The 26,201-nt window shown below is 37.1% G+C and overlaps 2 protein-coding genes across 8 annotated transcripts in view; one reads left to right on the top strand and one right to left on the bottom strand.

The window, feature by feature from the left end:
* Positions 1-26,201, bottom strand: part of LOC109572527 (PDZ and LIM domain protein 1-like) — a 174,905-nt gene that overhangs the window by 113,731 nt on the left and 34,973 nt on the right. For 2 of the 6 annotated variants that reach the window (XM_019979392.2, XM_019979394.2), the window contains one exon: positions 21,929-22,599. The exons of the other annotated variants lie outside the window; for them this stretch is intronic. In XM_019979392.2, the coding sequence (XP_019834951.2) occupies positions 22,270-22,599 (330 nt within the window). In that variant the 3' untranslated portion in view covers positions 21,929-22,269. Of the gene's footprint in view, positions 1-21,928; positions 22,600-26,201 lie in introns of those variants that run through there. 6 annotated transcript variants of the gene reach the window in all.
* The window catches only part of NETO2 (neuropilin and tolloid like 2), a 65,067-nt gene that overhangs the window by 30,643 nt on the left and 8,223 nt on the right, over positions 1-26,201 (top strand). For both annotated transcript variants that reach the window (XM_019979390.2, XM_019979388.2), the window contains exon 7: positions 9,378-9,606. In XM_019979390.2, the coding sequence (XP_019834949.2) occupies positions 9,378-9,606 (229 nt within the window). The remainder of the gene's footprint in view (positions 1-9,377; positions 9,607-26,201) is intronic.

Here is a 26,201-nt window from a genome sequence, read left to right as displayed (position 1 = left end):
ATGTAAAAATACAGTGTACAGAAATGGTAAATAATCTGATATAAACCATTTTACCAATATCAGGAACAAGAGAGGATATCATTATAGACCCTGCATTAAAACAGTGGACCTTTCTGTGCCCAAATCGAATGTCTCAAATGAAATGACAAATTCCTTAAAAGCCTCAAGCTGCCCAAACACATCTAAGAAGAAATATGTAATCTGTATGACTATATATTTGTAATGAATTCACAGTTTAGAACTTTCTTACAAAGAAAGCTCCTAAATGGATACACAAATTACATCAAATATTTAAAGAAGAAATGATGCTGATTCTTCTTAGTCTCTTCCAGGAAGTAAAAGAAGAGGAACACTTCTAAACTCTTAAGACAAGCATCACACTGAAACCACCAAAGACATTATATGGAAACTACTGATCAGTATTCCCCCATGATGTTTTGCTTGATAATAGGAAATACATATATTTGGTGTTCATCCCCATTTCTGGCACAGAGCTCACAAAACCCTTGAAATTTCCTGAATGGTAAGAGCAGTGAGAGCATCTTATGTTAACAACATTTAGTCTCTTATTCTCAGTTTCTGAAAATGTTTCAGAGCCTTTATAAACCTGAAGTGGGTGTGTTGTTATTAATAACAAGCTCCTTTCAACCACAAGTGAGTTTATTTTAACGAGGTGACTTCTGGAAATCCATTGAATATGGAAGCTCATTACCAGGGTAGCCGGTAATCTTGTAAGTAAACTGATGTTCTAAGTCCTGTAAGCCACTTTATTAAATTAAATTAAACTTTTAAATTTAAACTATTAAACACTCTATTAATAAACTAAATTAAAGGAATCCAGAAATTAATGCTTTTGAGCTGTGGTGTTGGAGAAGACTCTTGAGAGTCCCTTGGACTGCAAGGCGATCAAACCAGTCAACCCTAGAGAAAATCAATCCTGAATATTTTTTTTAGAAAGGCTTATGCTGAAGCTGAAGCTCCAATACTCTGGCCACCTGATGCGAAGAGCCAATTCATTAGAAAAGACCCTGATGCTGGGAAAGATTGAAGGCAGGAAGAGAAGGGGACGACAGAGGACAAGATGGTTGAATGGCATGACTGACTCAATGGATGAGAGTTTGAGCAAGCTCCAGGAGATGGTGAAGGACAGGGAAGCCTGGTGTGCTGCAGTCTGTGGGGTCACAAAGAGTCAGACACAACTGAACAACTGAACAGCAAGAATGAGACCTTAGGAAACTCAGACTTGTAGTGAGTCAGTATCACGTGACAGCCTGACCTTGTGTTTGGCCTCTGAAGTGGAGGCCATTCCCCTGGGAGTAAGCCCTTAACCTTTGGAATCTGATGCTGTCTCTGGATAGCTGGAGTCATCACTGGATTGAATTGTAGGACACCTAACTGATATTTGAGGATTGCTGTTGTAGTGGGGGTATGCAGAGCAAAGACCCCACATGTTGGAATTGGCATCATAATTGTTACTCCAGAAAATAGATACAAAAATCCTAACAAAGTATTGGCCAGTCTAAATCAATATATTAAAAAGTATAATACGTTGAAAAACTATAACCAAGTGTGGTTTATCCCAAGAATGCAAGGCTGATTCACATTTGAAAAATCAATATGATTCAATATGTTAAGAAAGAATGCTACATGATTATCTCAGTTTGTTAAAAGAATCAACACCCATTCATGATGAAAATATCAGAAAATTAAGAAGAGTGGAACTTCTATAACCTGATAAAGGATGTCTACCAAAATGTACAGCTGACACCATACTGAATGCTTTTTCCCCTCAAAATTAGCAACAAGATAACTGCCACTGAACACCATACTGGAAGTTGTAGACAGTGAAACGTGGCAAAAAAACTATTTTTCCAGATGACATAATTATCTATGTAAAAAATTAACATGAAATGTACCCTCAAAAAACTCCTGGAATAAAGAAGTCAGTGTAGCAAGGTTGGATAAAAGGCTGATAGATAAATGTCAGTTGTATTGTTTTATATGTAGTTGATACTTGAATAAGATGTGTTTGAACTGCACTGATCCGTTTGCACAGAGATTTTTTTTTTTTTATGGATAAATACCTACTACTACACCATCAATGGTTAGTTGAATCCACAAATGTAGAACCAAGGATACTGTGGGATGACTGTGAAGTTATACATGGATTTTTGACTTCAAGGAGGGTCCACGCCTCTACGTCCCATGTTGATCAAGGGTCAGTTGTATTGTCTGATTGAATATTTGAAGAATGAGCAATTGAAGTTCAAAATTAAGAAAGCAGCAATACCATTTAAAGTAGCCCTTGCCTCCCCCCACCCAAAAAAAAAAAAAAAAAACACAGTCTCTATAAACTGCAGAACCCTGATAAAAAATTAAAAGATGTGAATAAATATGTGTTTTCATTCCAATCCCAAAGGCAATCCCAAAGAATGTTCAAACTACCATACAATTACACTCATTTCTCATGCTAGCAAGATGATGCTTAAAATCCTTCAAGCTAGGCTTCAGCAGTACATTAACTGGGAACTTCCATATGTGCAAGCTGGATTTAGAAAAGGCAGAGGAACCAGAGATCAAATTGCCAACATCCGTTGGATCATAGAAAAAGCAAGGGAATTCTAACAAAACATCTGCTTCATTGACTACACTAAAGACTTTGTGTAAATCACAACAAACTGGAAAATTCTTCAAGAGATGGGAATACCAGACCCCCTTACCTGACTCCTGAGAAACCTGATTGCAGGACAAGAAGCAGCACTTAGAACCAAATGTGGAACAACAGACGTTCCAAATTGGAAAAGGAGTACTTCAAGGCTGTATATTGTCACCCTGTCTGTTTAACTCCTATGGAGAGTACATCATGCAAAATCCTGGACTGGATGAGTTATAAGCTGAAATTAAGATTGCTGGGAGAATTATCAACAACCTCAGATATGCAAATGAAACTACTGTAGTGGTCTAAAGTGAAGGGGAACTAAAGAGCCTCTTGATGAGGGTGAGAGAGGAGAGAAAAAGCTGGTTTAAAACTCAACATTCAAAAAACTAAGATCGTGGCATCTGGTCCCATCACTTCATGGTAAATAGATGGGGAAGAAGTGGAAACACTGACATTTTATTTTCTTGGACTCCAGAATCACTGTGGATGGTGACTGAAGCCACGAAATTAAAAGACAACTTGCTCTTTGGAAGAAAAGTATGACAAACCTAAACAGCATATTAAAAAGCAGAGACGTCACTTTGCTGACACAGGTCTGCATAGTCAAAGCTATGGTTTTTCCAGTAGTCATGTACAGATGTGAGAGTTGAACCATAAAGAAGGCTGAATGCTGAAGAATTGATGGTTTTGAACTGTGGTGCTGGAGAACACTCTTGAAAGTCCCTTGAACAGCAAGGAGATCAAGTAAATCCTAAAGGAAATCATCCTTGAATATCTACTGGAAGGACTGATGCTGAAGCTTCAATACTTTGGCCACCTGATGTGAAGAGCTGACTCATTGGAAAAGACTGATGCTGGGAACGATTGAGGGCAGGAGGAGAATGGGGAGACAGAGGATAAGATGGTTGGATGACATCACTGACTAAATGGACATGAGTTTAAGCAAACTCTGGGAGATAGGGAAGGACAGGGAAGTCTGGTCTGCTGCAGCTCATGGGGTTGCAGAGTTGAACAGAACTTAGCAACCAAACAACAGCAATACTGTGTATACCTATTGAGGTGGACTCAGTGGTGTTAACAGAAGTTCTTCTGAAATAGATCTGTATAAACAAGCACAGTTCAAATTAAAACCTCTGCTATGTTTTTGTAAATGTAGACAAACTGTTTTTAGAGTATAATGAAAATGCGAGGAATTACAAAAGCCAAAACAATGTTCAAAAAATACAGATACTCACTACCTGATTTCAGATCTTCAGTAACCAGAACAGTGTGGTACTGACAGATGACAGACACAGAGATCAGTGGAACAGAACAGAACTCAGAAAAGGATTCACACAAATATGATTTATTTTTTTTAGAAATACAATGTCAGTTCAGTGGATAGTCTTGTCTTCAACAAATGGTGCTAAGAACAACCAGATAACCATATTAAAAAAAAAAAAAGAATTTTAACCTATACCTGTATTTATACCTTATATTAAAAATTAACCTAAACTGGATTATAAACACAAGTAAATACTGTAAAACTTTTAGAAGAAAACATAGGTGAAAACTTTGGGTTAGGGAAAGAGTTCTTAGATAAGACATCAAAGAAGAATCTATTTTAAAAAAACTATAAATTGAACTTCATTAAAATTAAAGCTTTTCCTTTTCACTGTTGAATGAAAAGAAAAGCCACTAAGAGAAAATATTTGTAAATCACTTGTCAAAAGATTTCTTTAATCCAGAACTCAAAACTCAACTATAAGAAAAGTACCTAATTTAAAAATGAGTAGGAGATTTTGAACAGGCACCAGAGAATATTTCAGCATTTGAAAACTGTAAATTAAAACCACAATGGAATAGCTCTCTACCTCTATTACAGCACTAATATTTTAAAACAGACAATACCAGGCTCTGGGAGCTATATAGAGCAATTGGGAATGTGGTAAGACTCCTGGTAGGAATACAGAATGATATAGCCATTTTGGAAAACAGCTTGGTGATTTCCTATAAAGTTACCATGTGAGTGAGCAGTCTCCTGGCAGGGTAGCCAGGAGAAAGGAAAACATGTTTACACATAAAAAAACTTGAATGTAAATGTTTACAGTAGCTTTATCCATAATAGACAAAAACTGGAAACAGTCCAAATACTCTTCCGTTGTTAATAAACTGTGGTACATCTGTGTAGTGAAATCTATTCAGGAGTAATGAGATACAGACTATTGGGGAGGCAGATGCATAGGAGAATCTCACATGCATTGTGCTAACTGAAAGAATCCTGACAGAATATACTATGATTTTATTTATATGAAATTATTACATTTATGGGAAAGGTGGAAATACAGGACAGCAAGAGACTGGTTGCCAGGAATTAAAGTTGAAGATGGATTTGGACTGCTGAGGAGCTGGAAAGGATTTTCGCAGGCGGAGGGTGATGGAACTGTTCTTGATTATGGTGTCTGTCACTTGACCCTGTGCATTTGTCAGAGAATTTTATATTACTTGAGATGTGATTGAATGTCTTGATGTGACCAAGTATCAACAAGGATTGAAGAATGGAGATGCTCTCAACTTGCTTTGGGAGAATAAATTGCTGCAACCACTTTGGAAGGCCATTGGGCATGCCCTGGTGAAGATGAAGATGGTCACGTCCTATGACACAGCAGCCACGCTTCTAAGTGTACCCAGGTGCTCACTGTGTGAGAGCGCAGTCAGAACGCAAGCATGTTTACAGCAATATTTAATATTTTAAAAACTGCAAGCAAGCTAAATGTCCAAAAGGAAAATGGATAAGTAGTGACTTATTTCGACAATTGATACAAGATTTTAAAATACACAAATAAAAATATACAAAAATACTATATGTTTTTATAGATACATAAATTTAAACGGAGAAGGCAATGGCAACCCCACTCCAGTACTCTTGCCTGGAAAATCCCATGGACGGAGGAGCCTGGTAGGCTGTAGTCCATGGGGTCGTTAAGAGTCGGGCACGACTGAGCAACTTCACTTTCACTTTCCACTTTCATGCATTGGAGAAGGAAATGACAACCCACTCCAGTGTTCTTGCCTGGAGCATCCCAGGGACAGGGGAGCCTGGTGGGCTGCCGTCTATGGGGTCATACAGAGTCGGACACGACTGAAGCGACTTAGCAGTAACAGCAGCAAATTTAAAAGTCTAAAAATGTACATAGTAATTATAAAAATTATACTCAAAACAGGGAATGTAGGAAAGATAGTAGGAACATAGATGGCTTTAGTTGTACAATTGACCCTTGAACGACATAGAGGCTAGGGTCACTGACCACTCGCAATTGAAATTCTGAGTATAACTTTATAGTCAACCCTTGGTATCTGAGGTTCCACATCCTCAGATTCAACCAGCTACAGACTGTATAGTACTGTGAAAGAAAGTGAAAGTGTTAGTCACTCAGTCATGTTCATCTCTTTGCAACCCAATGGTCTGTAGCCCTCCAGTCTCCTCTGTCCATGGAATTCTCCAGACAAGAATACTAGAGTGGGTTGCCATTCCCTTCTCCAGGGAATCTTCTCAAACCAGGGATCGAACACAGGTCTCCCACATTTCATGCAGATTCTTTACCATCTAAGCCACCAGGGAAGCATAGTGTAATACTATAGTCTGTGATTACTGAATACCACTTAAATGGACCTCCATATATGAAACCCATGTTCAAGGCTCAGCTGTACACAGAACTGAACTGTACAAGTCCACATATATAGGTTTTATTTGGTAAATATTATAGTGCTATAGAATCTGCAGTTGGTTGTGTCTGTAGACACAGAACCACAAATACAAAGGTTGCACTGTAGGACTTGAGCACCTGCAGATTTTGGTATCCAGAGCAGGACCTTCCTAGAGCCAATTACCCATTGCTACTGAGGGATGACTGTGCAGAGGTGAGGTGGGTTTGTGGGTTTGGGGGGGGTTTTAATATGTAATAATTAATTATTTAAATACTTAAGTGAAATTAATACTTTCAATGTGGCTCTTTTATAAAATAGCTCATGAAGAAATGATTTTATATGCTTATGTTTTTTAGGAATGTAACCTAGAATGTTAAATATTGAAGAAGGTTACTTTTAATATATAAAAGTAAATTAATTTTTTAAAGTTAACATAAAAAACACTTGACATGGAAATTGGATCAAAATTTTTTAATTGGGTTCAACTAAAAGAGTAAACAGATGATTTCATTTTAAAAGAGAAAATGTTAAAGACCACAATAACCCTTGAATACTCAAAATGGGGTAAACTAGTTTACAGGTGATATTCAAGAAACATTCACTTACATATAAAAATCGGTATTCGCATTTAAGTAGTGTTTTAGTTTTATCAGTGGCCTTTCCATAAAAATAACAGCTTTATGAGGATCTCATTGCATTTCTTTTGCGGTCTTTGGGGCCTCTAATAAAAAGCGTCCTTTTCCCCATTGGAGTTATGAACCAGTTGAGACAGTGGAGCTTCAGAATAGCCCTTTTATTGTAATAAAGGCTAGGAAGCAGCTTATAGTGAGACCTGCTAATTCCCTACCCACCAGGTCCACCTCCTACCTAAGCCTAGGCTGGAACATCCCACCCGAGGAAAGTGCATCTACAGAAGAGACCCGCTTACCCAGGTCACTGTTATTCTCATTCATTGGTCCAGGGAAGGAGGAAAGGAAAAGTGACCAAATACCATCCCCGATCCAGGGGACTCTCTCCACTTCCCTGGGAGGGTGTAGGAGTAGGTAGGAGGCCAAGAGTGTTTATGTTTAATTAAAGATCTTCTGCAGTCTGGATGAGAGAAGAGTAATTTGTGCCCCGATCCACCCATTTCAATTTGTTAGCCTCATAATGTTAGAAATATTTTCTGAAGATTAGTTGAATTAAACTGTTAATGTCAATATTTAACTGTATTCACAATAGGAAAGAATGTTATTTTTGTCATATGACTTACCTTAAAACTTTGATTTTTAAATTACATATTTAAAGTGCATTTACTATGGCCTTACACAAGTATGGTGTTTCTTTGGATTTAAAAAAAACAATAGAGAGTAAATACTTCAGACTTCTTGATGGTCTTCCTGATATTCAGCTCTATCAAAACTAGGTTTTACAAACCTGTTCACTTTTTCATTGATTGCTCTTCCTAAGCAAGAATTATACTGAATAGCACATTGACACTCTCATTGGAAGACCATACAGTCCAACGGAGAAGACAAACAATAACGAATATTAGTGATACTCACACCAGACAACCATGGGCAGAATGTCCTGGTTATATAAATGATGGAGACAGGAATGAAAACAGATTGTATATTTTAAACAAACATATTACTTCTGTGTTAAAATACATTTATGAGGTTTTGTGAAGTTTTGAAATGGAAGTACATTACCAGTAATTTTGCTCATGAAAGTGGCAAATTGGTCATTTCAAATAAGCCAGAGTTACTGGTCAAAATTTAACTCAGATATATTTTTGAGTTTTTGTTCTTAGTTTTATGTCATCAAGGTATTTGTGGGGCAGGGGGGAATATGGTTTTGTTTTATGAAGCCCTTTAAATTACAGGGTAGGTGTGTCATCATACTGCTGCCTCAGAGATAGCAATCAGCAAGGTGAATACCTACTAGACATCTCCAGTGGCAATCAAAGAAATCTTTATTCTTCATTCATTAAAGTTTTACTTTAGTTGTAGAGTCACATATGAACAAGCTTTAGGTTCCTTATGAGCACTATATCCAGAAATGAACCATGTATGTGAAGAGTGTGTGTATGTGTCGTGCATGCGTGCACACACATGAAAGGCATCCCAGGGAATGTGAAGACCACACATCTTAATAAGATTCAGACCAGCTTAGGTTCACATCCTCGCCCTAAGTAACCTTGGGCAAGTTCCTTAGTCCCCGTGAGCCTTAATTTCCTCCCAGCCCTTAAAGAACAGTACCTGTTTCACTCTGTTCTTTTGGAGATTTTGCTCAAGGTGTTTCTAAGCCTAAAGTCTAATGGAACTCTTCAAATAAGAATGCACATTTTAAGAAGACTTGAGTGCTGGGTAGCAGACTGCCTATGAAATTTGAGGAAAGGGGATACTAGGCAATAGAATGCTAGTGCTTATTTTGAAACTCCAGTTTAAATCTTTGCGACTAAAAATTTAGAAATTGTTAATCTATGGAGTAAAATCATAAAACCACTTACATGTGCAACAGTAGGATAGTGGGTAAATAAATGACATCATAGGAATGATTACAATTATGAAGCGATAGGTAAGTTCTGATGTGTTACAGCAAAAGCAGAGTGTGTGTATCTTAAAATTAAGCTCAGATTTTAAAAATGTGAAAAACTGAAAAAAGTTAATCAGAGTAATTGTCAGAGTGAAAGAATTATGAATGTTTCTTTTATTTTCCCAGTTTGTCAGTACTGTAAGATTGTTTTTATAATAAGGAAAATATGTACGATAGTCATGCCTCGTGAAGCAAAAAATTTCTCTTTATAGACAAAACGTTTGCAAGCTTTAGGTTCCATAACGCTTGGTTCCGTTGTTAAGACAACCAAAGAAACAGAACATTAGTCTTAGTTCTTTTACCTTCTTAGGCGTCAGCCTTTTATCTATTGTTTTTTCTGTCAGCTGTTATAATTCAGTTCAGTCCATGTTACATATTGATTGGATAATAGAACTAGAAAATTAAAATGAATGTCTTTTTAAAAGCACTGTTTTTCTTTGTTTTAATGTTACAGATTTATTTGAGGTTCCTAGATTATCAAATGGAACACTCAAATGAATGCAAGAGAAACTTCGTTGCCGTCTACGATGGAAGCAGTTCTATTGAAAATCTGAAGGCCAAGTTTTGCAGCACTGTGGCCAACGATGTAATGCTTAAGACGGGAGTTGGGGTGATACGCATGTGGGCAGATGAAGGTAGTCGGCTAAGCAGGTTCAGAATGCTCTTTACTTCCTTTGTGGAGCGTAAGTAAATACTTTCTATAGCAGTGAGATGTTTTTATATACTCATTTACTCAAAATATAGTTATTGAGCATTTCCTTTTCACAAAGACTGCTAGTCACAGAATGTAGAAGTAAGTAGGTCTTAGTGTGTATTCTTAAAGAATTGACTGTCATGGGTGAAAAAAAGCATAGTAATGCATAAATTGCAACACTACCAGTTAGAAAGATATATAGTAGGGACTGCAAAAAGCGGAGACTTCTCTCAGGATTTTCAAAATTAAAAATAATTATCAGTAGTATGAATTCATCTTGGTAAATAATTGTGAATCCACCAAACCATGCTCCCCAAAGATTTAGATAGACTGTTTTCTTTTTTAAATTTTTTAAAGTAATTTTAAGCTTATAAAAAGTTGTAAAATAGTAAAGTTCTCCTGTGCCCTTCACTCAGATTCCCCTAATGTTAACGTCTTACAATACCATAGTAAAGCTGAATGTTAACACTGATGCAGTATTATTAACCAGTATATAGACCTTACTCAAAACCCACTAATTTTCTCATTAATGTCCTTTTCTGATCCAGAATCGCACATTGCTTTTGTCATGTCTCCTTTAGTTTGCTCTGTTTGTGGCACTTTCTCAGTGTCTAATGACCTGAATGCAGTTGAAGAGCACTGGCTAGCTACTTAGTAGAATGTCCATCGGTTTAGGTTTCTCTGATGTTTTCTCTCTCATGAACTGAGGTTATGCGTGTCTGTCAAGAATAAAATAGAAATCACATTCCACCTTTCTCAGTACATAATGTGGGTTTGCCTCACACTAACTTGGATCATCTGCCACATTTGTACACTATAAACTTAACAGTTTTTCTTTTCAAATTAATAACTCTGAGAGTATGCAAATACCCTTTTTCTCACTAATATTAGCATCCATTAATGGTTTCTGCCTGTAACAACTACTACTATAGTATTTACTTCAAGGTGGTTTTCTGTTTGCATCATTCTTTCTACATTTGTTAATTACAATTTTGTGAGGAAGAGCTATTCTTTCCCCCACATTTATTTATTCTATTTGTGTCACTATGAGCTCATGGATATTTATTTTACTCTATTATATATATATATATAAAATTCTACAGTAGCATTTACTTTGGTGCTAAACATCCCAGCTTTGGCTATTGGGAGCTCCTTCAGTTTGCATCCTGTACTCTTTGGGTAAGCCTGTTATTTTTTAATCGCTTCCTTTTCTGATACAGAAGGTAAGAATGAACCAGGCTCAACGTTTGTTTTCTCTTTTGAGCCTTAGAATCAACCATGTTTCCAAAACACCCTTTCCTTCTCTTCCAGTGAGAAATCTGACTCTGATTATCTACGGTATATTTATTTTTTCAATTCTAGAATATACATTGGGCTTCCCTGGTGGCTCAGACAATAAAGAATTCGCCTGCAATGCAGGAGATTCAGCATCAATTCTTCAGTACTCAGCCTACTTTATGGTCCAGCTCTCACATCTATACATGACTACTGGAAAGACCGTGGCTTGTTGGCTTTGTCAGCAAAGTGGTGTCTTTGCTTTTTAATACGCTATCTAGGTTTGTTATAGCCAAGAAGCAAGCGTCTTCTAATTTCATGACTGCAGTGACCATCTGCAGTGATTTTGGAGCCCAAGAACAGAAAATCTGTCACCGCTTCCACTTTTTCCCTTCTATTTGCCATGAAGTAATGGGACTGGATGCCATGATCTTAGTTTTTTAATGTTGAGTTTTCAGCCAGATTTTTCACTCTCCTCCTTCACCTTCATCAAGAGGCTCTTTAATTCCTCTTTGCTTTCTGCCATTTGAGTGGTGCTAATCTGAAGTTGTTGGTATTTCTCCCAGTAATCTTGATTCTAGCTTGCTACTCATCCAGCCTGGCATTTTGCATGATGTACTCTGCATATAAGTTAAATAAGCAGGGTGACAATATACAGCCTCAGTGTACTCCTTTCCCAATTTGGAACCAGTCTGTTGTTCCATGTCCAGTTCTAACTGTTGCTTCCTGACCCTCATACAGGTTTCTCAGGAGACAGGATAGATGGTCTGGTATTCCTATCTCTTAAAGAATTTTCCACAGTTTGTGATCCACACTGGCAAAGGCTTTGGCATAGTCAATGAAATAGAAGTAGATGTTTTTCTAGAATTCCCTTGCTTTCTTTATGATGCAGTGAATGTTGACAGTTTGGTCTCTGGTTCCTCTGCCTTTTCTAAATCCAGCTTGTACATCAGGAGGTTCTCGATTCAAGTACTAGTGAAGCCTAGCTTGAAGGATTTTGAGCATAACCTTACTAGCATGGGATGTGAGTACAATTGTCAGGTAGTTTGAACATTCTTTAGCCCTGCCCTTCTTTGGAATTGGAATGAAAACTGACCTTTTCCAGTCCTGTGGCCACTGTTGGGTTTTACCAAATACCCTTCTAGAATGGTTCTATACATTTTTAAATTATGGTAAAATATACCCTAAGCCGTTTTTAAGTGTACAGTTCAGTGGCATTAAGCACATTCACAACATCATACAACCATCACCACTATCCACTTGCAGAACTTACGTAACATCCCAAATTAAAACTCTGTACCCATTAAATAATAACTTCATTCCCTATTCCCCCAACCCCAGGTAACCTCTATCTTACTTTCTGTTTCCATGAATTTCCCTATTCTAGATACCTCATATAAATGGAATATTTGTCCTTTTGTGTCTGATTCATTATACTTAGTATGTTTCTAAGAATTCCAGTCCTTTTTAAGGCTGAATAATTTTCCGTCTTACATATACATTTTTGTTTATCGTTTCATCTATTGATGAACACTTGAGTTGTTTCTGCTTTTGGCTGTTATGAATAAAGCCACTATGGATACTGGCATAGAGTTATCTCTTTGAATCTCTGATTTCAGTTTTTGCATATAGGTATTCAGTTTTTGCTTCTAGGTATATAGTATACCTAGAAGTGGAATTGCTGGATCATATAAATAGTGTTTATTTTTAAGTTTTTTATTTTTCACTGGAGTATAACCAGTTAACAATGTTGTAATAGTTTCAGGTAGACAGCAAAAGAATTCAGCCATACATGTACATGTTTCCATTCTCCCCCAAACTTCCCTCCCATCTAGACTGCCACGTAACCTGGAGCAGAGTTCCTTGTGCTGGACAGTAGGTCCTTGTTGGTTATCCTGTAAATACAGCATTGTGTACATGTTGATTCCAAACTCCCTAACTAAATATGGATATTCTATGTAGAATATTAAAATTTAACATCAGAATATTAATGGCATCCCACCCCAGTACTCTTGCTTGGAAAATCCCATGGATGGAGGAGCCTGGTAGGCTGCAGTCCATGGGGTCGCAAAGAGTCAGACACGACTGAGCAACTTCACTTTCACCTTTCACTTTCATGCATTGGAGAAGGAAATGGCAACCCACTCCAGTGTTCTTGCCTAGAGAATCCCAGGGACGGCGGAGCCTGGTGGGCTGCTGTCTATGGGGTCGCACAGAGTCGGACATGACTGAAGTGACTTAGCAGCAGCAGCTGTTTTCACAGCAGCTGTTCCATTTTACATTCCCTCCAGCAATGCGATAGGGTTAGTCCCCATCCTCACCAAAACCTTTTTTTTTTTAACAGTAGCCATCCTAATGGCCATATGAAGTGTGATTTTTTTCATTTGTGATTCCAATTTGTATTTTCCCTAATGATGACTGATGTTGAGTATCTTTTCATGCTTCTTGGCCACTTGTATACCTTCTTCAGTACATACCTCATTTTATTGCACTTCACAGACACTGCATTTGTTTTTGCACGTTGAAGTCTTGTGGCTCCTCTGCCTTGAGCAAGTTGGTCAGCACCAGTTTTTCAACATTTGCTCACTTCATGTTTCTGTGTTACATTTTAGTAATTCTCACATTACAAACTTTTTCATTATTGTATGTATTATGGTGATCTGTGATCAGTGATCTTTGATGTTATTATCGCAAAAAAATTATGACTTCCTGAAAGCTCAGATAGCAGTTAGCATTTTTTAGCAGTAAAATCTTTTTTAATTAAGGTATGTGCATTATTTTCTTAGACATAATAGTATTATGTACTTAATGCATTACAGCATAGTGTAAGCATACCTTTTATATGCAACGGGAAACCAGAAACTTCGTATGACTCGGTTTGCTACAATACTTGCTTTATTGCAGTGGTCTGCAAGTGTGGCATGCTTGTATTTAGTCCTTTACTCATTCTCTAACTTGAAAGTGAAAGTGTTAACCACTCAGTTCATGCCTGACTCTTTGTGAACCCATGGACTGTAGCCCACCAGGCTCCTCTGTTCATGGAATTCTCCAGGCAAGAGGACTGGAGTGGGTAGCTATTCCCTTCTCCAGGAGATTTTCCCAACCTAGGGATAAAACCCAAGTTTCCTGTATTGCAGGCAGTTTCTTAACCATTTGAGCTACCAGGTAGGTTCTTGGTTTTTTGTTAAGTTGTAGAAGTTCTTTATATATCCTGGATATTAATCGCTCATCAGGTATGTGATTACAAGCATTTTTTTCCCATTCTGTGCATTATCTTTTCACTGTCCTGATAGTGTACTTTGAGAAAACAAAAATTTGATGTTATCCAGTTTGTCTATTTTTTCCTTTTTGTCTATGCTTTTGGTGTCATAATCAAGAAATCATTGCCAAAGACAGCATTATGAAGCTTTTCCTCTATTTTTAAAAATATTTGCTAGCAAGTTTTTATTAATTTCTAGTATTATATATCTTGTGTATACAGTGTTATATTTTTATTTTTGTATACACTGCAGCATCGTCACCACCAAAAGTTTATTTTGCGCCTGTCACTGTACAGTCGGCCTCTTTTACCCAGTTATCCTCCCCACCCACCATAACCACTGCTCTTCTTTCTGTAACTGTATGTTTGGTTTGGTCTGCTCTTTGTTTTTTTTTTTTTTTAAATAATCCACATATGAGTGAAATCCTGTGGTGTTTGTCTTTTTCCATCTGATTTATGTCATTTAGTGTAATACCCTTTGGGTCTATCCATGTTGTTGCAAATGACAAGATTTCATCTTTTCTTACAATTGAGTACTAGTGCATTTTATATATACATATAGACCACATGTTTATCCATTCATCCACCAGTGGGGCTTTGGTTCTTTGGATATCTTGGCTATTGTAAATAATGCTGAGATGAGCACAGGGGCATAAATCTTTTTAAATTAGCATTTTCTTATTCTTTGGATAAATACCCAGAAGTGGAATAGCTGGATCATGTGGAAGTTCTGGTCAACAGAGATAGCCGGCAGAAGAAGATATAACAGAGGGTGGTCCTTAATTTTTTGAAGAGTCTCCATACTGCTTTCCATAATGTCTGCAACAACTTTCATTTCCACCAAAACTGTATGAAGGTTCCTTTTCTTCACATCCTCTCTAGCACTTGTCATCTCTTACCTTTTTGATAATAGTCCTTCTGACTGGTGTGAGGTGGTATCTCATGATTGTTTGGATTTGCATTTCCCTAATAATTAGTGAAGTGTTAAGCATTTTTTCATGTGCCTGTTGGCCATTTGTATGTCTTCTTTGGAACAATGTCTATTGAATACCTCTGCCCATTTTTTAAATCTAGTTCTCTGTTTTTTGGTTGTTGAGTTGTATGTGTTATTTCTATTATTTTATATATTAATCCTATATTGGATATATGATTTGCAGATATTTTCTCCTATTCACTAGGTTGCATTTTCATTTGTTGATGGCTTCCTTTCCTGTACAAAAGCTTCTTAGTTTGATGTAGTCTCACGTTTTATTTTTGCTTTTAATTCCTTTGCCTGAGGAGACATATTCAGAAAAGTGTTTGCAAAGACCAAGAGCAAAGAGTGTACTGCTTGTTTTCATCAAGGAGTTTCTGGTTTCAGGTCTTACATTCTAGTATCTCATCTGTTTGGAGCTGACTTGTGTGTGGTGCACGGTAGTGATCTGGTTTCATTCTTTCTCATGTGGCTGTCCAGTTTTCCTTGTGCCAGTTATTGAAAAGACTCTTCTGTCTCATTATATGTTCTTTGCTTCTTTGTTTTAAATTAGTTGTTCATATACATGTGGGTTTATTTCTGGGCTCTCAGTTCTTTTCCATTAGTCTCTGTGTCTGTTTTCTGCCAGTAACATGCTATTTTGAATACTGTAGCTTAGTAATATAATTTGAAATCAGGGAGTGTGATACCTCCAGTTTTGTCCATTTTTCTCAGGATTGCTTTGACTATTTGGGGTTTTTTATGTTTCTGTATAAATTTTACAGTTTTTTGTTCTGTTTCTGAGAAAATGTCCTTGGAATTATGATAGGAATTGCATTGAATCTATAGTTTGCTTTCGGTAATTTGGACATTTTAATAACGTTAATTCTTCAGTCCATGAGCACAAAGTATATTTCCATTAATTTCTGTCTTCAGTTTCTTTCAACAATAATCTTACAGTTTTCAGTGTACGGGTCTCATACCTCCTGGGTAAGTTTATACTTAAGTGTTGTATTCTTTCTGTTGTGATTGTAAATGGGATTCTCTTAACTGCTTTTTTGTTAGTTCATTGTTAGTATATAGAAATGCACCATATTTTTTATATTGATCTTATACCCTGAAACTACTATATTCTTTTTATTATTTCCAAAAGTTTTTTGGTGAATTTTTTAGAGTATTCTGTGTATAAAATCTTGTCATCCACAAGTAGTTAGTTTTACCTCTTGTTTTCCAATTCAGGTACCTTTTATTTCTTTTTCTTGCATTATTTCTCTGGTTAGGACTCCCAATACTGTGTTGAATAAGAGTGGCAAGATTGGGCATTCTTGTCTTGTTCCTGATCTTAAAGGAATAGCTTAAAGTTTTCATCACTGAGTATTGCATTAGATATAGGTTTGCCATATATGGCCTTTATTATATTTTTGGCACATTCCTCCTATACCAATTAAAGAGTTTTTTATCATAAATGAATATTAAATCTTGTCAGATGCTTCTTCATTTATTGAGACAATCATGGTTTTTATCCTTCATTTTGTTCATGGGGTGTATCTTATTGATTAGTTCATGGATGTTTAAACACCCTTGCATCCCTAGGGTAAATCCCACTTGATCATGTTGTATGATCTTTTTCATGTGTTGTTGTATAGTTTGCTAACATTTTATTGAGAACTTTTGCATCTGTGTTCATCAGAGATACTGGCCTATAATTTTCTTTGAAGCATCTTCCCTGGTTTTTCTGTCAGTGTAATGGTGGCCTAATGGGATGAGTAGGAAGTATTCTCTCTTTTTCAGTTTGTTGGAAGAGATTGAGAAAGATAGGTATTAAATCTTGAATGATTGGTAGAATTCACATATAAAGCCATCTGGTCCTGGAATTTTGTTTTGGGGGGGAATTTTTTATTATTTTGACCTCTTTACTAGTGATCAGTCTATTAAAATTTTCTGTTTCTTCATGGTTCAGTCTTGGAAGGTTGGATGATTCTAAGAATTTTTCCATTCTAGGTTGTCCGATTTGTAGTCATATAGTTGTTCATAATATTCTCTTGTCACCCTTTATATTTCTGTGGTATCCTTGTTATTTCTCCTCTTTGATTTATCAGATCCTTCTCTCTTTTTTTCTTAGACTAGCAAAAGTTTTGTCAGTTTTGTTTCTCTTTTCAAAGGCGCATCTCTTAATTTCATCTATCTTTCCTGTTGTCTTTTTAGTCTCTATTTCACATATTTCTGCTTTGGTTTTTATTACTTCTTGGTTTCTACTGACTTTGGACTTCGTTCATTCTTCTTTTTACAATTCCTTTAGACATAAGGTTAGACTTGAGACTTGCCGTGTTTCTCAGGGTTGGCCTGTATAACTGTAACTTTCCCTTTCAGTATTGCTTTGGCTGCATCCCCATAAATTTGGTATGTCATATTTTCATTTGTCTTCACGTATTTTAATTTTTTGTATGTGATCTAATTCTTACACTGTAGCATTTGTTTAGCCTTCACATATTTGTAGATTTTCTCAGCTTTCTTCTTGTAGTTGATATCTCATCTCACACTTTTGTGCTCAGAAAAGATACTTGATATAATGCCATTCTTAACTTTATTGACGTTTGTTTTGTGTCCCAGCATATGGTCTGTTCTTGACAATACTTCATGTGCACTTGAGACGAAAGTGTATTCTCCATTTGGATAGAATGTTCTGTACAAATCTATCCAGTCCTTCTGGTTTAATGCGTCTATGTTAAGTGCATATATACGAATAACTCTTATTATGTCTTCTTGATGAATTGTCCCCTTTATCATTATATGATATCCATATTTGTCTCTTGTTACCTTTTTTGGCTTGAAGCCTGTTTTTTCTGACGTGAGTTTGGCTACTGCTTTTGATGGCTACCATTTGCTTGGAGCATCATCTTCCATCCCTTCACTTTAAGCCTACTTGTCTTCAGAGCCGAAGTGAGTCTCCTGGAGGCAACACATAGTTGGGTCTTGCATTTTAGTTCACCCAGCCACTCTGTGACTTTTGATTGGTTTATTCAGTCCATTTACATTTAGCATGAATATTGATAAATGAAAATATAGTACTGCCATTTCATTTTCATTTTTTGTTTCTGGTTGTTCTGTATGCCCATTGTGGTTTTTTTCTTTATGTTTCTGTTTGGAGCTTTTCTGGGATATTTTTTCAGTTTCGTCTTTTTATGTTTTGTTGTTACTGTAAAGTTTGTATAAAATATCTCATAGTTAAAATATCCTTTTTTCTGTTGACAGCATCTTGTTTTTACTTGCCTATATGAGTTCTGACCTTTTCCTTCTCCCCTTTTATGTTTTAGGTGTCCAAATTTCTCAATTATTTCTTGTTACGAGTTTGTTACCAAATTGAAGCAGCTATAAATTATTTTTATAAATTTTTTCCCTTTAACCTTTTTTCTATGATAAGTTTAATATTCTGATGTTAGAGTTTCAGTTTTCCCTGTCACCCTACTCAAAGTTTTGTATACTTTTTCCTTCTCATTTCAGGTAGAAGAGGTCATTTCCTCGTTTTTTTGTAAGGCAGTTATAGTGTTGATGAACTCTCTTGGGTGTAGTTTGGGGGAAAGCTTTTATTCTTCATATTTGAGTGATAATTTTGCTGAAAAGAATATGTTTGGCAGTTTTTATCTTTCAGTATCATGTGTAGGATATGCCACTCCCTCCTGACCTGTGGAGTTTATTCTGAGAAGCCTGCTGATAGCTTACTTTGTAAGTTAACATCTTTCCCACCCACCATCACTGCTGGCTGCCTGTAAAATTCTTTCTCTGCCACTGAGTTTCAATAGTTTTAATACAATGTGTCTTGGAAAAGGTCTTTCTGCATGAGGTAATTAAATGTTCTCTTAGTTTCATGAAATTATATATCCAGTTCCTTCCCCAGTTTGGGGAAGTTCTCAGATATTATTTCTTGAAATAAACTGTCTGTTCTTTTCTCCCTCTGTTCTCCTTCTGGTATACCCATTATCCTAATGTTGCCCTTCCTAGTAGACTTAGTTCTCATACAATTTCCTCATTTTTTTAGTCTTAGTTCCCTCCTTTTCTACCTGTATCATTTCTAGATTTCTATCTTCGAGCTTCCATGTGGCCTGCTGTCTTTCCAGTACTTTCTTCATCTCATTTGTTAAGTTCTTCAGCTCCAGAATTTCTTTTCTAGAGTTTCAGTCACTTTTATAAAGTATTACTTCTGTTCATTAAGTTTATTCCTGAACACATTGAACTGCCTTTCTGAGTTTTCTTGTAGCTGGTTGAGTTTCTATCTGACAGTTCATTTGAACAGTCTATCAAATCTCATTGTTCTGAGGCAGAGTTTGGTTTCTGGAGACCTTTCATTTTCTTTTTGTGATACCATGTTACCATGGTTCATTGTGCTTGACGAGTTGTTCCCCTTCTGGCACATTTGAAGTACCAAACATCTTTCTTTTTCAGTAAAGCTCCCCCCAGCCCACCCTACTTGATTCTAAGAATTCTACAGGTTGGAAATCAGAGGCCTTTCTCTGGTTTTTCAGTAGGTGGCGCTATAGCACAAATTTTGGTTTCTCTACCTGAGCTGCCTCTGGTTGTATTTGAGAGTTGGCACTTTCCTTGTCATTTTCTTTGTTGTCATTGTGCCTCGGTGGTCTTTGGTGCCTTGATGCTGCTGGCATTGACGCTTGGGGCACAAGGATCACAGGCACTTCACCACGTTTGGGATCTACCGAGTTGCAGGCTTTTTTACTGTGGGAGTACGGGGAGGGGAGAAGGGGAGCTGGAGTGCAGGTGTCTCTGCTGTGACCAGGATTGTCTGGTTTCCAGGCAACACCACTGCAGGCAAGAGGAATGGGGTAGCAGACCCCCATGCCCTTGGTTCCCTGTGGCTGTGAGTGCCACTGCAGCCAAACGGCTGGTGGTACGTGGACCACCTCCCCTGCTGCCACCAGCTTCTCTGGGGTTGCTGGCTCCGCCGTAGCAGCAAAGTGGTGCCAGCAGTGATTCTGCCACTGCCTGGATTCCACCTCCTGTTGGTGTTCCATTGTACCCACCTTTAGGTATAGACATGTACAATTCTCCAACATCCTGGTCTGCTGGGCAGAGTTGAGTTATGGATGTTTTACTGGTTGTAGACTGAAGGAAGAGACAGAGGGAGCACTTGAACCATCATTAAACTGACTGTCTCCATGTTTTCTTTTAAAAATTTTATAGTTTTCACTCTTACATTTAGGTCTTTGATTCATTTCAAATTAATTTCTTCAGCTTCATTCTTTTGCATGTGAATATACAGCTTTCCAGAACCATTTCTTGAAAAGACTGTCCTTTCCCCTTTTAATCGTCTTATAACCCTTGTCAAAAAATCAGTTGACCATATATTAATACATGTGACAGTTTATTTAGAGGCTCTTTATTCCATTGATCTATTTGTCTATCCTAATGCCAATTACTTTGATTACTGTAGCTTTGTACTAAGTTTTGAACTTAAGAAGAATCTTCCAACTCTGTTCTTTTTCAACTTTGTTTTAACTATTCAGGGTCCCTTGAGATTCCATGAATCTTACAATAAGTTTTTCTATTCTGCAAAAAATACTTGTGGAATTAAGATAGGATTACAATGAACCTGTGGATTGCATCATCATTTGTTCCTTTCTAGTGTATAGATATGTGACTAATTTTTGTTGATTTTTGTATCCTACAATTTTGCTGAATTAATTTGCTCTGAATATATGTCTGTGTTGTGGTCCTTATTTTAAGTTTACCATTTGTAAGATCATGTCATCTGCCAACAGAGGTAACTTTATAGTTTCCCTTCCAATTTGAGTACTTTTGTTTCCTTTTCTTACCTAATTGCTCTGGCTAGTACAATATATTAAACAGAAGTGAAAACAGACATTCTTGTCTTGTTCCTGATTTTAGGGGGAAAACTTTCTACCTTTACCATTGAGTATGATGCTAACTGTGGGGTTTTCATATATAGCCTTTATCATATTGAAAAAGTGGTCTTGTGTTCCTTCTTTATTGAGGTTTTTTTCAGTCATGAAATGGTGTTGAATTTTGTCAAATGCTTTTTCTGATTCACATGAGTTGATCATGTGAGTTTTTCCTCCTTCATTCTATTATTGGGGTGTATTACATTAATTGATTTTTATATGTTAAACTATCCTTATATCCCACTTGATCCTCACATTAAAATGTTGCTGAATTCAGTGCTAGTATTTTGTTGAGGATTTTTGCATTGATATTCATAAGGGATGTTGGGATATTGGTCTGTAGTTTTGTTTTCTTGTTTCTTTGTCTGGCTTTGATATCAAAGTAATGCTGGCCAATAAATGAGTAAGAATTGATCTCACCTCTTCAACTTTTTGGAAGAGTTTGAGGATTGTTGTTAATTTTTCTTATGTGTTTGATAAAGAAGGCATCTCATCTAGGGCTTTACTTTGTTGAAACATGTTTGATTACTGATTCAGTCTCCTTGCTGTTTAGAAATCTCTTGAGGTCTTTTTTCCTTTTTCTCAGTTTTGGTAGATTGTGTGTTTCTAGGAATTTGTCTGTTTCATCTAAGTTAGCCTTTTTTTGGTATACAAACTGTTCTTAGTATTCTTTTCTAATCCTTTTTATATATGTAAAATTTATACTGATGTCCCAACTTGCATTTCTAATTTTAGTAATTTGAGTCTTTAATCTTTTCCTTAGTCATTGTATCTAAAAGTCTGCCTAGTTTGTTGATCTTTTCAAAGGGCCAAGATTGGTGTTTTTTATTTTCTCCAGTTTTTTCCCCCTCTATTTTATTTTTCTCTAATCTTTATATTTTAATCCTTCTGACAAAGACATGGAACTCTTGAGTTTGGGGAGTCTGTTAATTTATTGAGTAAAATCAAAATCATTGTCAGACATTAAATTTGGTTCAAATTTGGCTGATGTCCATTTGCAGCAGAGATGAATGGAGGGGAAAGGAGGACAGTGATGCTGGCAAGGAGACACTGAACAAGACTATCTTCCTTTAATGTAAAAGCAGGTGTCACACAGCCAGCATGAGTCACGTAGCACAGAGGGGGACGTGAAATTTAATAATCAGTGATAAAACCAACATAAGTGAGAATTTGGAAGAGAGAGGCCACAGCTTTCAGAGGACAAGATGCAGCAGAGGCTGTGTGGAAAACAGCATTGGGTACAGAACTGCTGGCTCATTCGGGGAGCACGGTGATCACAGCGTAGCCCTCTGGTGGAGTGACTTGCTCCTGGGTGTGCTTTCCACAGTAGATCTGATCCTCCACAAAGAAATGACCCTTCTGTTTCAGATTGGTGCCGTAGTTGGTGCACACATAACACTCGGGGTGGCGGTGACGGTCCCACAGCTTCACAAACACACTGACAGTGCCGGTGCCACGTTTGTCGTACATGAGCAGCTTCTGGGCGTTTCTAGTCAATGTAGCCACTTTGGTGACTGGAGCCTTAACATTTCTGAGTCCTGAGGGCTTGTTGGGATCCCCTTTCTCCTCAGCCTTCAGGGTTTCCTGCAAAACCAGGAATGAAGTGGGCTGTCTCAGAGGCTCATTTAACTCATGTTTCTCCAGAAGCATCTTGTAAACTTCAGATTCTTTGCCAAAGACAAGTCTGCTTGGAAGCTGAGAATGGTCTAAAGCTCTGCGTTCATCTGCCTGCTGGCTGCTCTTTGACTCCAAGGTGTTGTTAAAGTTTTAGATATTTTCAGAGGAGTAGACGCTAACTGGGTTGTTGCACTGGTTTGTGACGACCCTGGGGGAGAGCTGGAGGAAGGTGAGGTGGTAAAGGGCAGAACTCTGGTTTGGGGTGCTTCCTATGTGTAGGATCTCTTGGGGTTCAGAGGCTAATTCATCTTGTATGAGTGATGTTTCCCTTCCTATGTCACCAGAGGAGACCATATTTCTGTTCTGTTGCTACTGTGAGAGTCATGTTGTCTGTGCAGCCCTTGATTTTGTTCTGAGCTTCTAAGTACAATATATTGCTGGTATTTTCCCCATCAGTGGCTGTGGTTACATCTCCAACACATACATTAGCTATTGCAGCCTTGATTCCAGGAATGACCTGGGAAATGAGGAACACCTAGTTTGCTCTACTTTTTCTGGTTCTCTGTGATTTGAAGTCTTTCTCCTTTATTGTCTCCTTTTTTAAATGTAGGCATTATGGCTTTAAATTTCCTTCTTATCACTGCTTTCACTGCTTTCTATAAGTTTCATATGTTGTATTTTCATTTGTCTCAAGGTATTTTCTAATTTCCCTTGTGATATCTTCTTTGAAATGTTGGTTAAGAGTATGTAGTGTAATTTCCACATATCTGTAAATTTTCCAGTTTTCCTTCTGTTACTGATTTCTTGTTTCATTTCACTGTGATTGGAAAAGATACTTTGTATGATATCAATCTTTTAAAATTAAGACTTTGTGTGGCCTAACATATGGTCTGTCCTAGAGAATGTTCCATGTGCACTTGAGAAAAATATCTTCTGCTGTTGTCAGGTGGGGTTTTTATGTCTGTTAGGTTCAACTGGTTTATAGTACTGTTCAAGTCCTTTATTTCCTTATTGGTCTTTTGAGGGTGTGGCCCTCACAGCTTGTGGGATCTTAGTTCCCTAACGGGAGACTGAACCTGGGCCCTTGGCAGTGAAGAGTGCAGAGCCCTAACCACTAGACCACCAGGGAATTCCCTCCTTATTCATCTTCTGTATGGTTTTATTCATTATTGAAAGTAGAGTATTGATGTCTCCAACTGTTATCATAGAACTGTCTAATTCTCCCTTAAATTCTAACAATGTTTACTTCTTATATTTTAGGGCTCTGGTTTTTGGTCCATATACGTTTATAATTATTATATCTTCTTGGTGAATTGACCCTTTTATCAAGGTACAGTGTCCTTCTTTGTCATTTGTAACAGTTTTGACTTAAAGTCTGTTTTTGTCTGATACAGGCATATCTTAACAGATACTGCATTTTTTTACAAATTGAAGGTTTGTGGCAACCCTGTATGTGTTCAGTTACTCAGTCACGTCTGACTCTTTGCAACCTGGACTATAGCCCACCAGGCTCCTCTATCCATGGTGTTTTCCTGGCAAGAATACTGGAATGGGTTTCCATTTACTCCTCAAGGGATCTTCCTGACCAGAAATCAAACCCGTGTCTCCCACATCTCCGGCATTGCAGGCAGATTCATTCCTGCTGAGCCGCTGGGTAAACCCTATGGCAACCCTGTGCTGAAAAATCTACTGGCAGCATTTTTCTAACAGTTGCTCACTTCACACTTTGATAATTCTCACAGTACTTCAAACATTTTCACTATTATTGTTTATGGTCATCAGTGATTGTTGATGTTATTGTTTTAAAAGACTTGCTTAGATAATGGTTAGCATTTTTTAGCAGTAAGGTGTTTTAAAATTAAGGTATGTACATTGAGTTTTTTAGATGTACTTGTGCACTTAATAGTCTACAGTAAAATATAAATGTAACTTTTATATGCACTGGGAAACCAAAAAATTCATGTGAGTCCTTGAATAATTGCTTCATTGTGGTAGTCTGAGGCCAAACCAGCAATATCTCTGATATGCACCTGTATTTATATCACCATCCCAGCTCTCTTTGGTGTCTATTTGCCTGGAATATCTTTCTCTGTTCTTTTCCTTTCGACCTAATTGTGTCTCTGGATCTAAAGTGAATCTCTTATAGAACATCATATAGTTGGATCTTGGTTGTTTTTGTTCCTTTTCTGCTAACCTCTGCCTTTTAAATGGAACGTTTAATCCATTTACATTTAAAGTAGCTACTAAGGAAAGACTTCTACAATTTTGCTATTGATTTCTGTATGCCTTACAGCTTTGTTATCCCTCATTTCCATCATTACAGTCTTTTGTGCTTAGTTGATTTTTGTAGTGACACATTTGCATTTCCTTCTGTGTATATATTCCTCAGACATCTTCCTTGTGATTACAATATATTCTTTAGACATCTTCCTTCTGATTACAAAGGAGATTTTATCTTTTTTCTGATTGCTAAAGTCTTTAAAGGTGTCTTTATTATTTTATGAGCATGTGGGAGCTTTTTCACGTTAAAGGATGTTGTAGTTCATGTGTAGACACACAGACCCAGCTTATAAGTGGAGAAACTTTGAGAACAGATTTTAGAATTCTTCCCTTAAAAGCTTGATGTGTGTGTGTGTGTTTTAGTTGCTCAGTCATGTCCAACTCTTTGCGACCCCATGGGCTCCAACCCACAAGGCTCCTCTATCCATGGAATGCACCAGGCAAGAATACTGGAGTGGGTTGCCATTCCCTTCTCCAAGGGATCTTTCTGAATCCAAGCCAGGTCTCCTAAACTGCAGGTAGACTCTTTACCATCTGAGCCACCAGGAGAACTCTTGTTAATTCAGATGAATTAATCCTCACAAGGCAAAATGGTTCTGTGTTTTGGGAAGTGACTTATCAGCAGTTCCTAATAATTATTTTGTTGACTTTGCTTGTAAGTGCAGATCATATTGCATTAGCTTTGACAGAAAACTGCTTTCACACCATCATGTTTTTGACTTGGTTTTGAATGGCCCTTAACTTTCGTGTACATTTAGGCAGGACTGATTTGCCTGTTTAACAGGTTGCTTTCCTCATAGTCATCTCCTGAATGAAGAAAGTTGGCATATGAAAATTCACCCAAACTTCCTGGATATAATTACATGTATATGTTCACATATATATTTTTTAAAATAAGTGGCATATCTTATCTGTTGTCCTTATGGGACAAAGATATTTTGTATCCTGACTGATGAATATGGTATAATGGTAACCTATATGATTTCTGCAACTTCAAAGTTAATACATATTTCAATACCCTAGTAAGATATTATCAGTTATTTTTCTTGAGAAATGTGGGAATTGATAATTTTACCCTTTAGTTATAATTTCAAGGTATTATATTAGTACTCCTGGATTCTGTGTTAAAATCATGTTGTATGTGACCATATACAGGCTTTATTATAGCTGAGCTCTTCTAAGATCTTTTTGAATTGCCAGATGGTCAGTTGGATTATGAAGTTAATTTAGCCAACCAGCCTTCCTACCTGCCTTCCATTCATTTATTTAACTTTTACCATATGAAGTGT

This window comes from Bos indicus, chromosome 18 (assembly GCF_029378745.1).
Source record: "Bos indicus isolate NIAB-ARS_2022 breed Sahiwal x Tharparkar chromosome 18, NIAB-ARS_B.indTharparkar_mat_pri_1.0, whole genome shotgun sequence".
Lineage (NCBI taxonomy): Eukaryota > Metazoa > Chordata > Mammalia > Artiodactyla > Bovidae > Bos > Bos indicus.
Note: the sequence above shows the minus strand (reverse complement) of the source record. Positions and strands in the feature narration are given on the sequence as shown.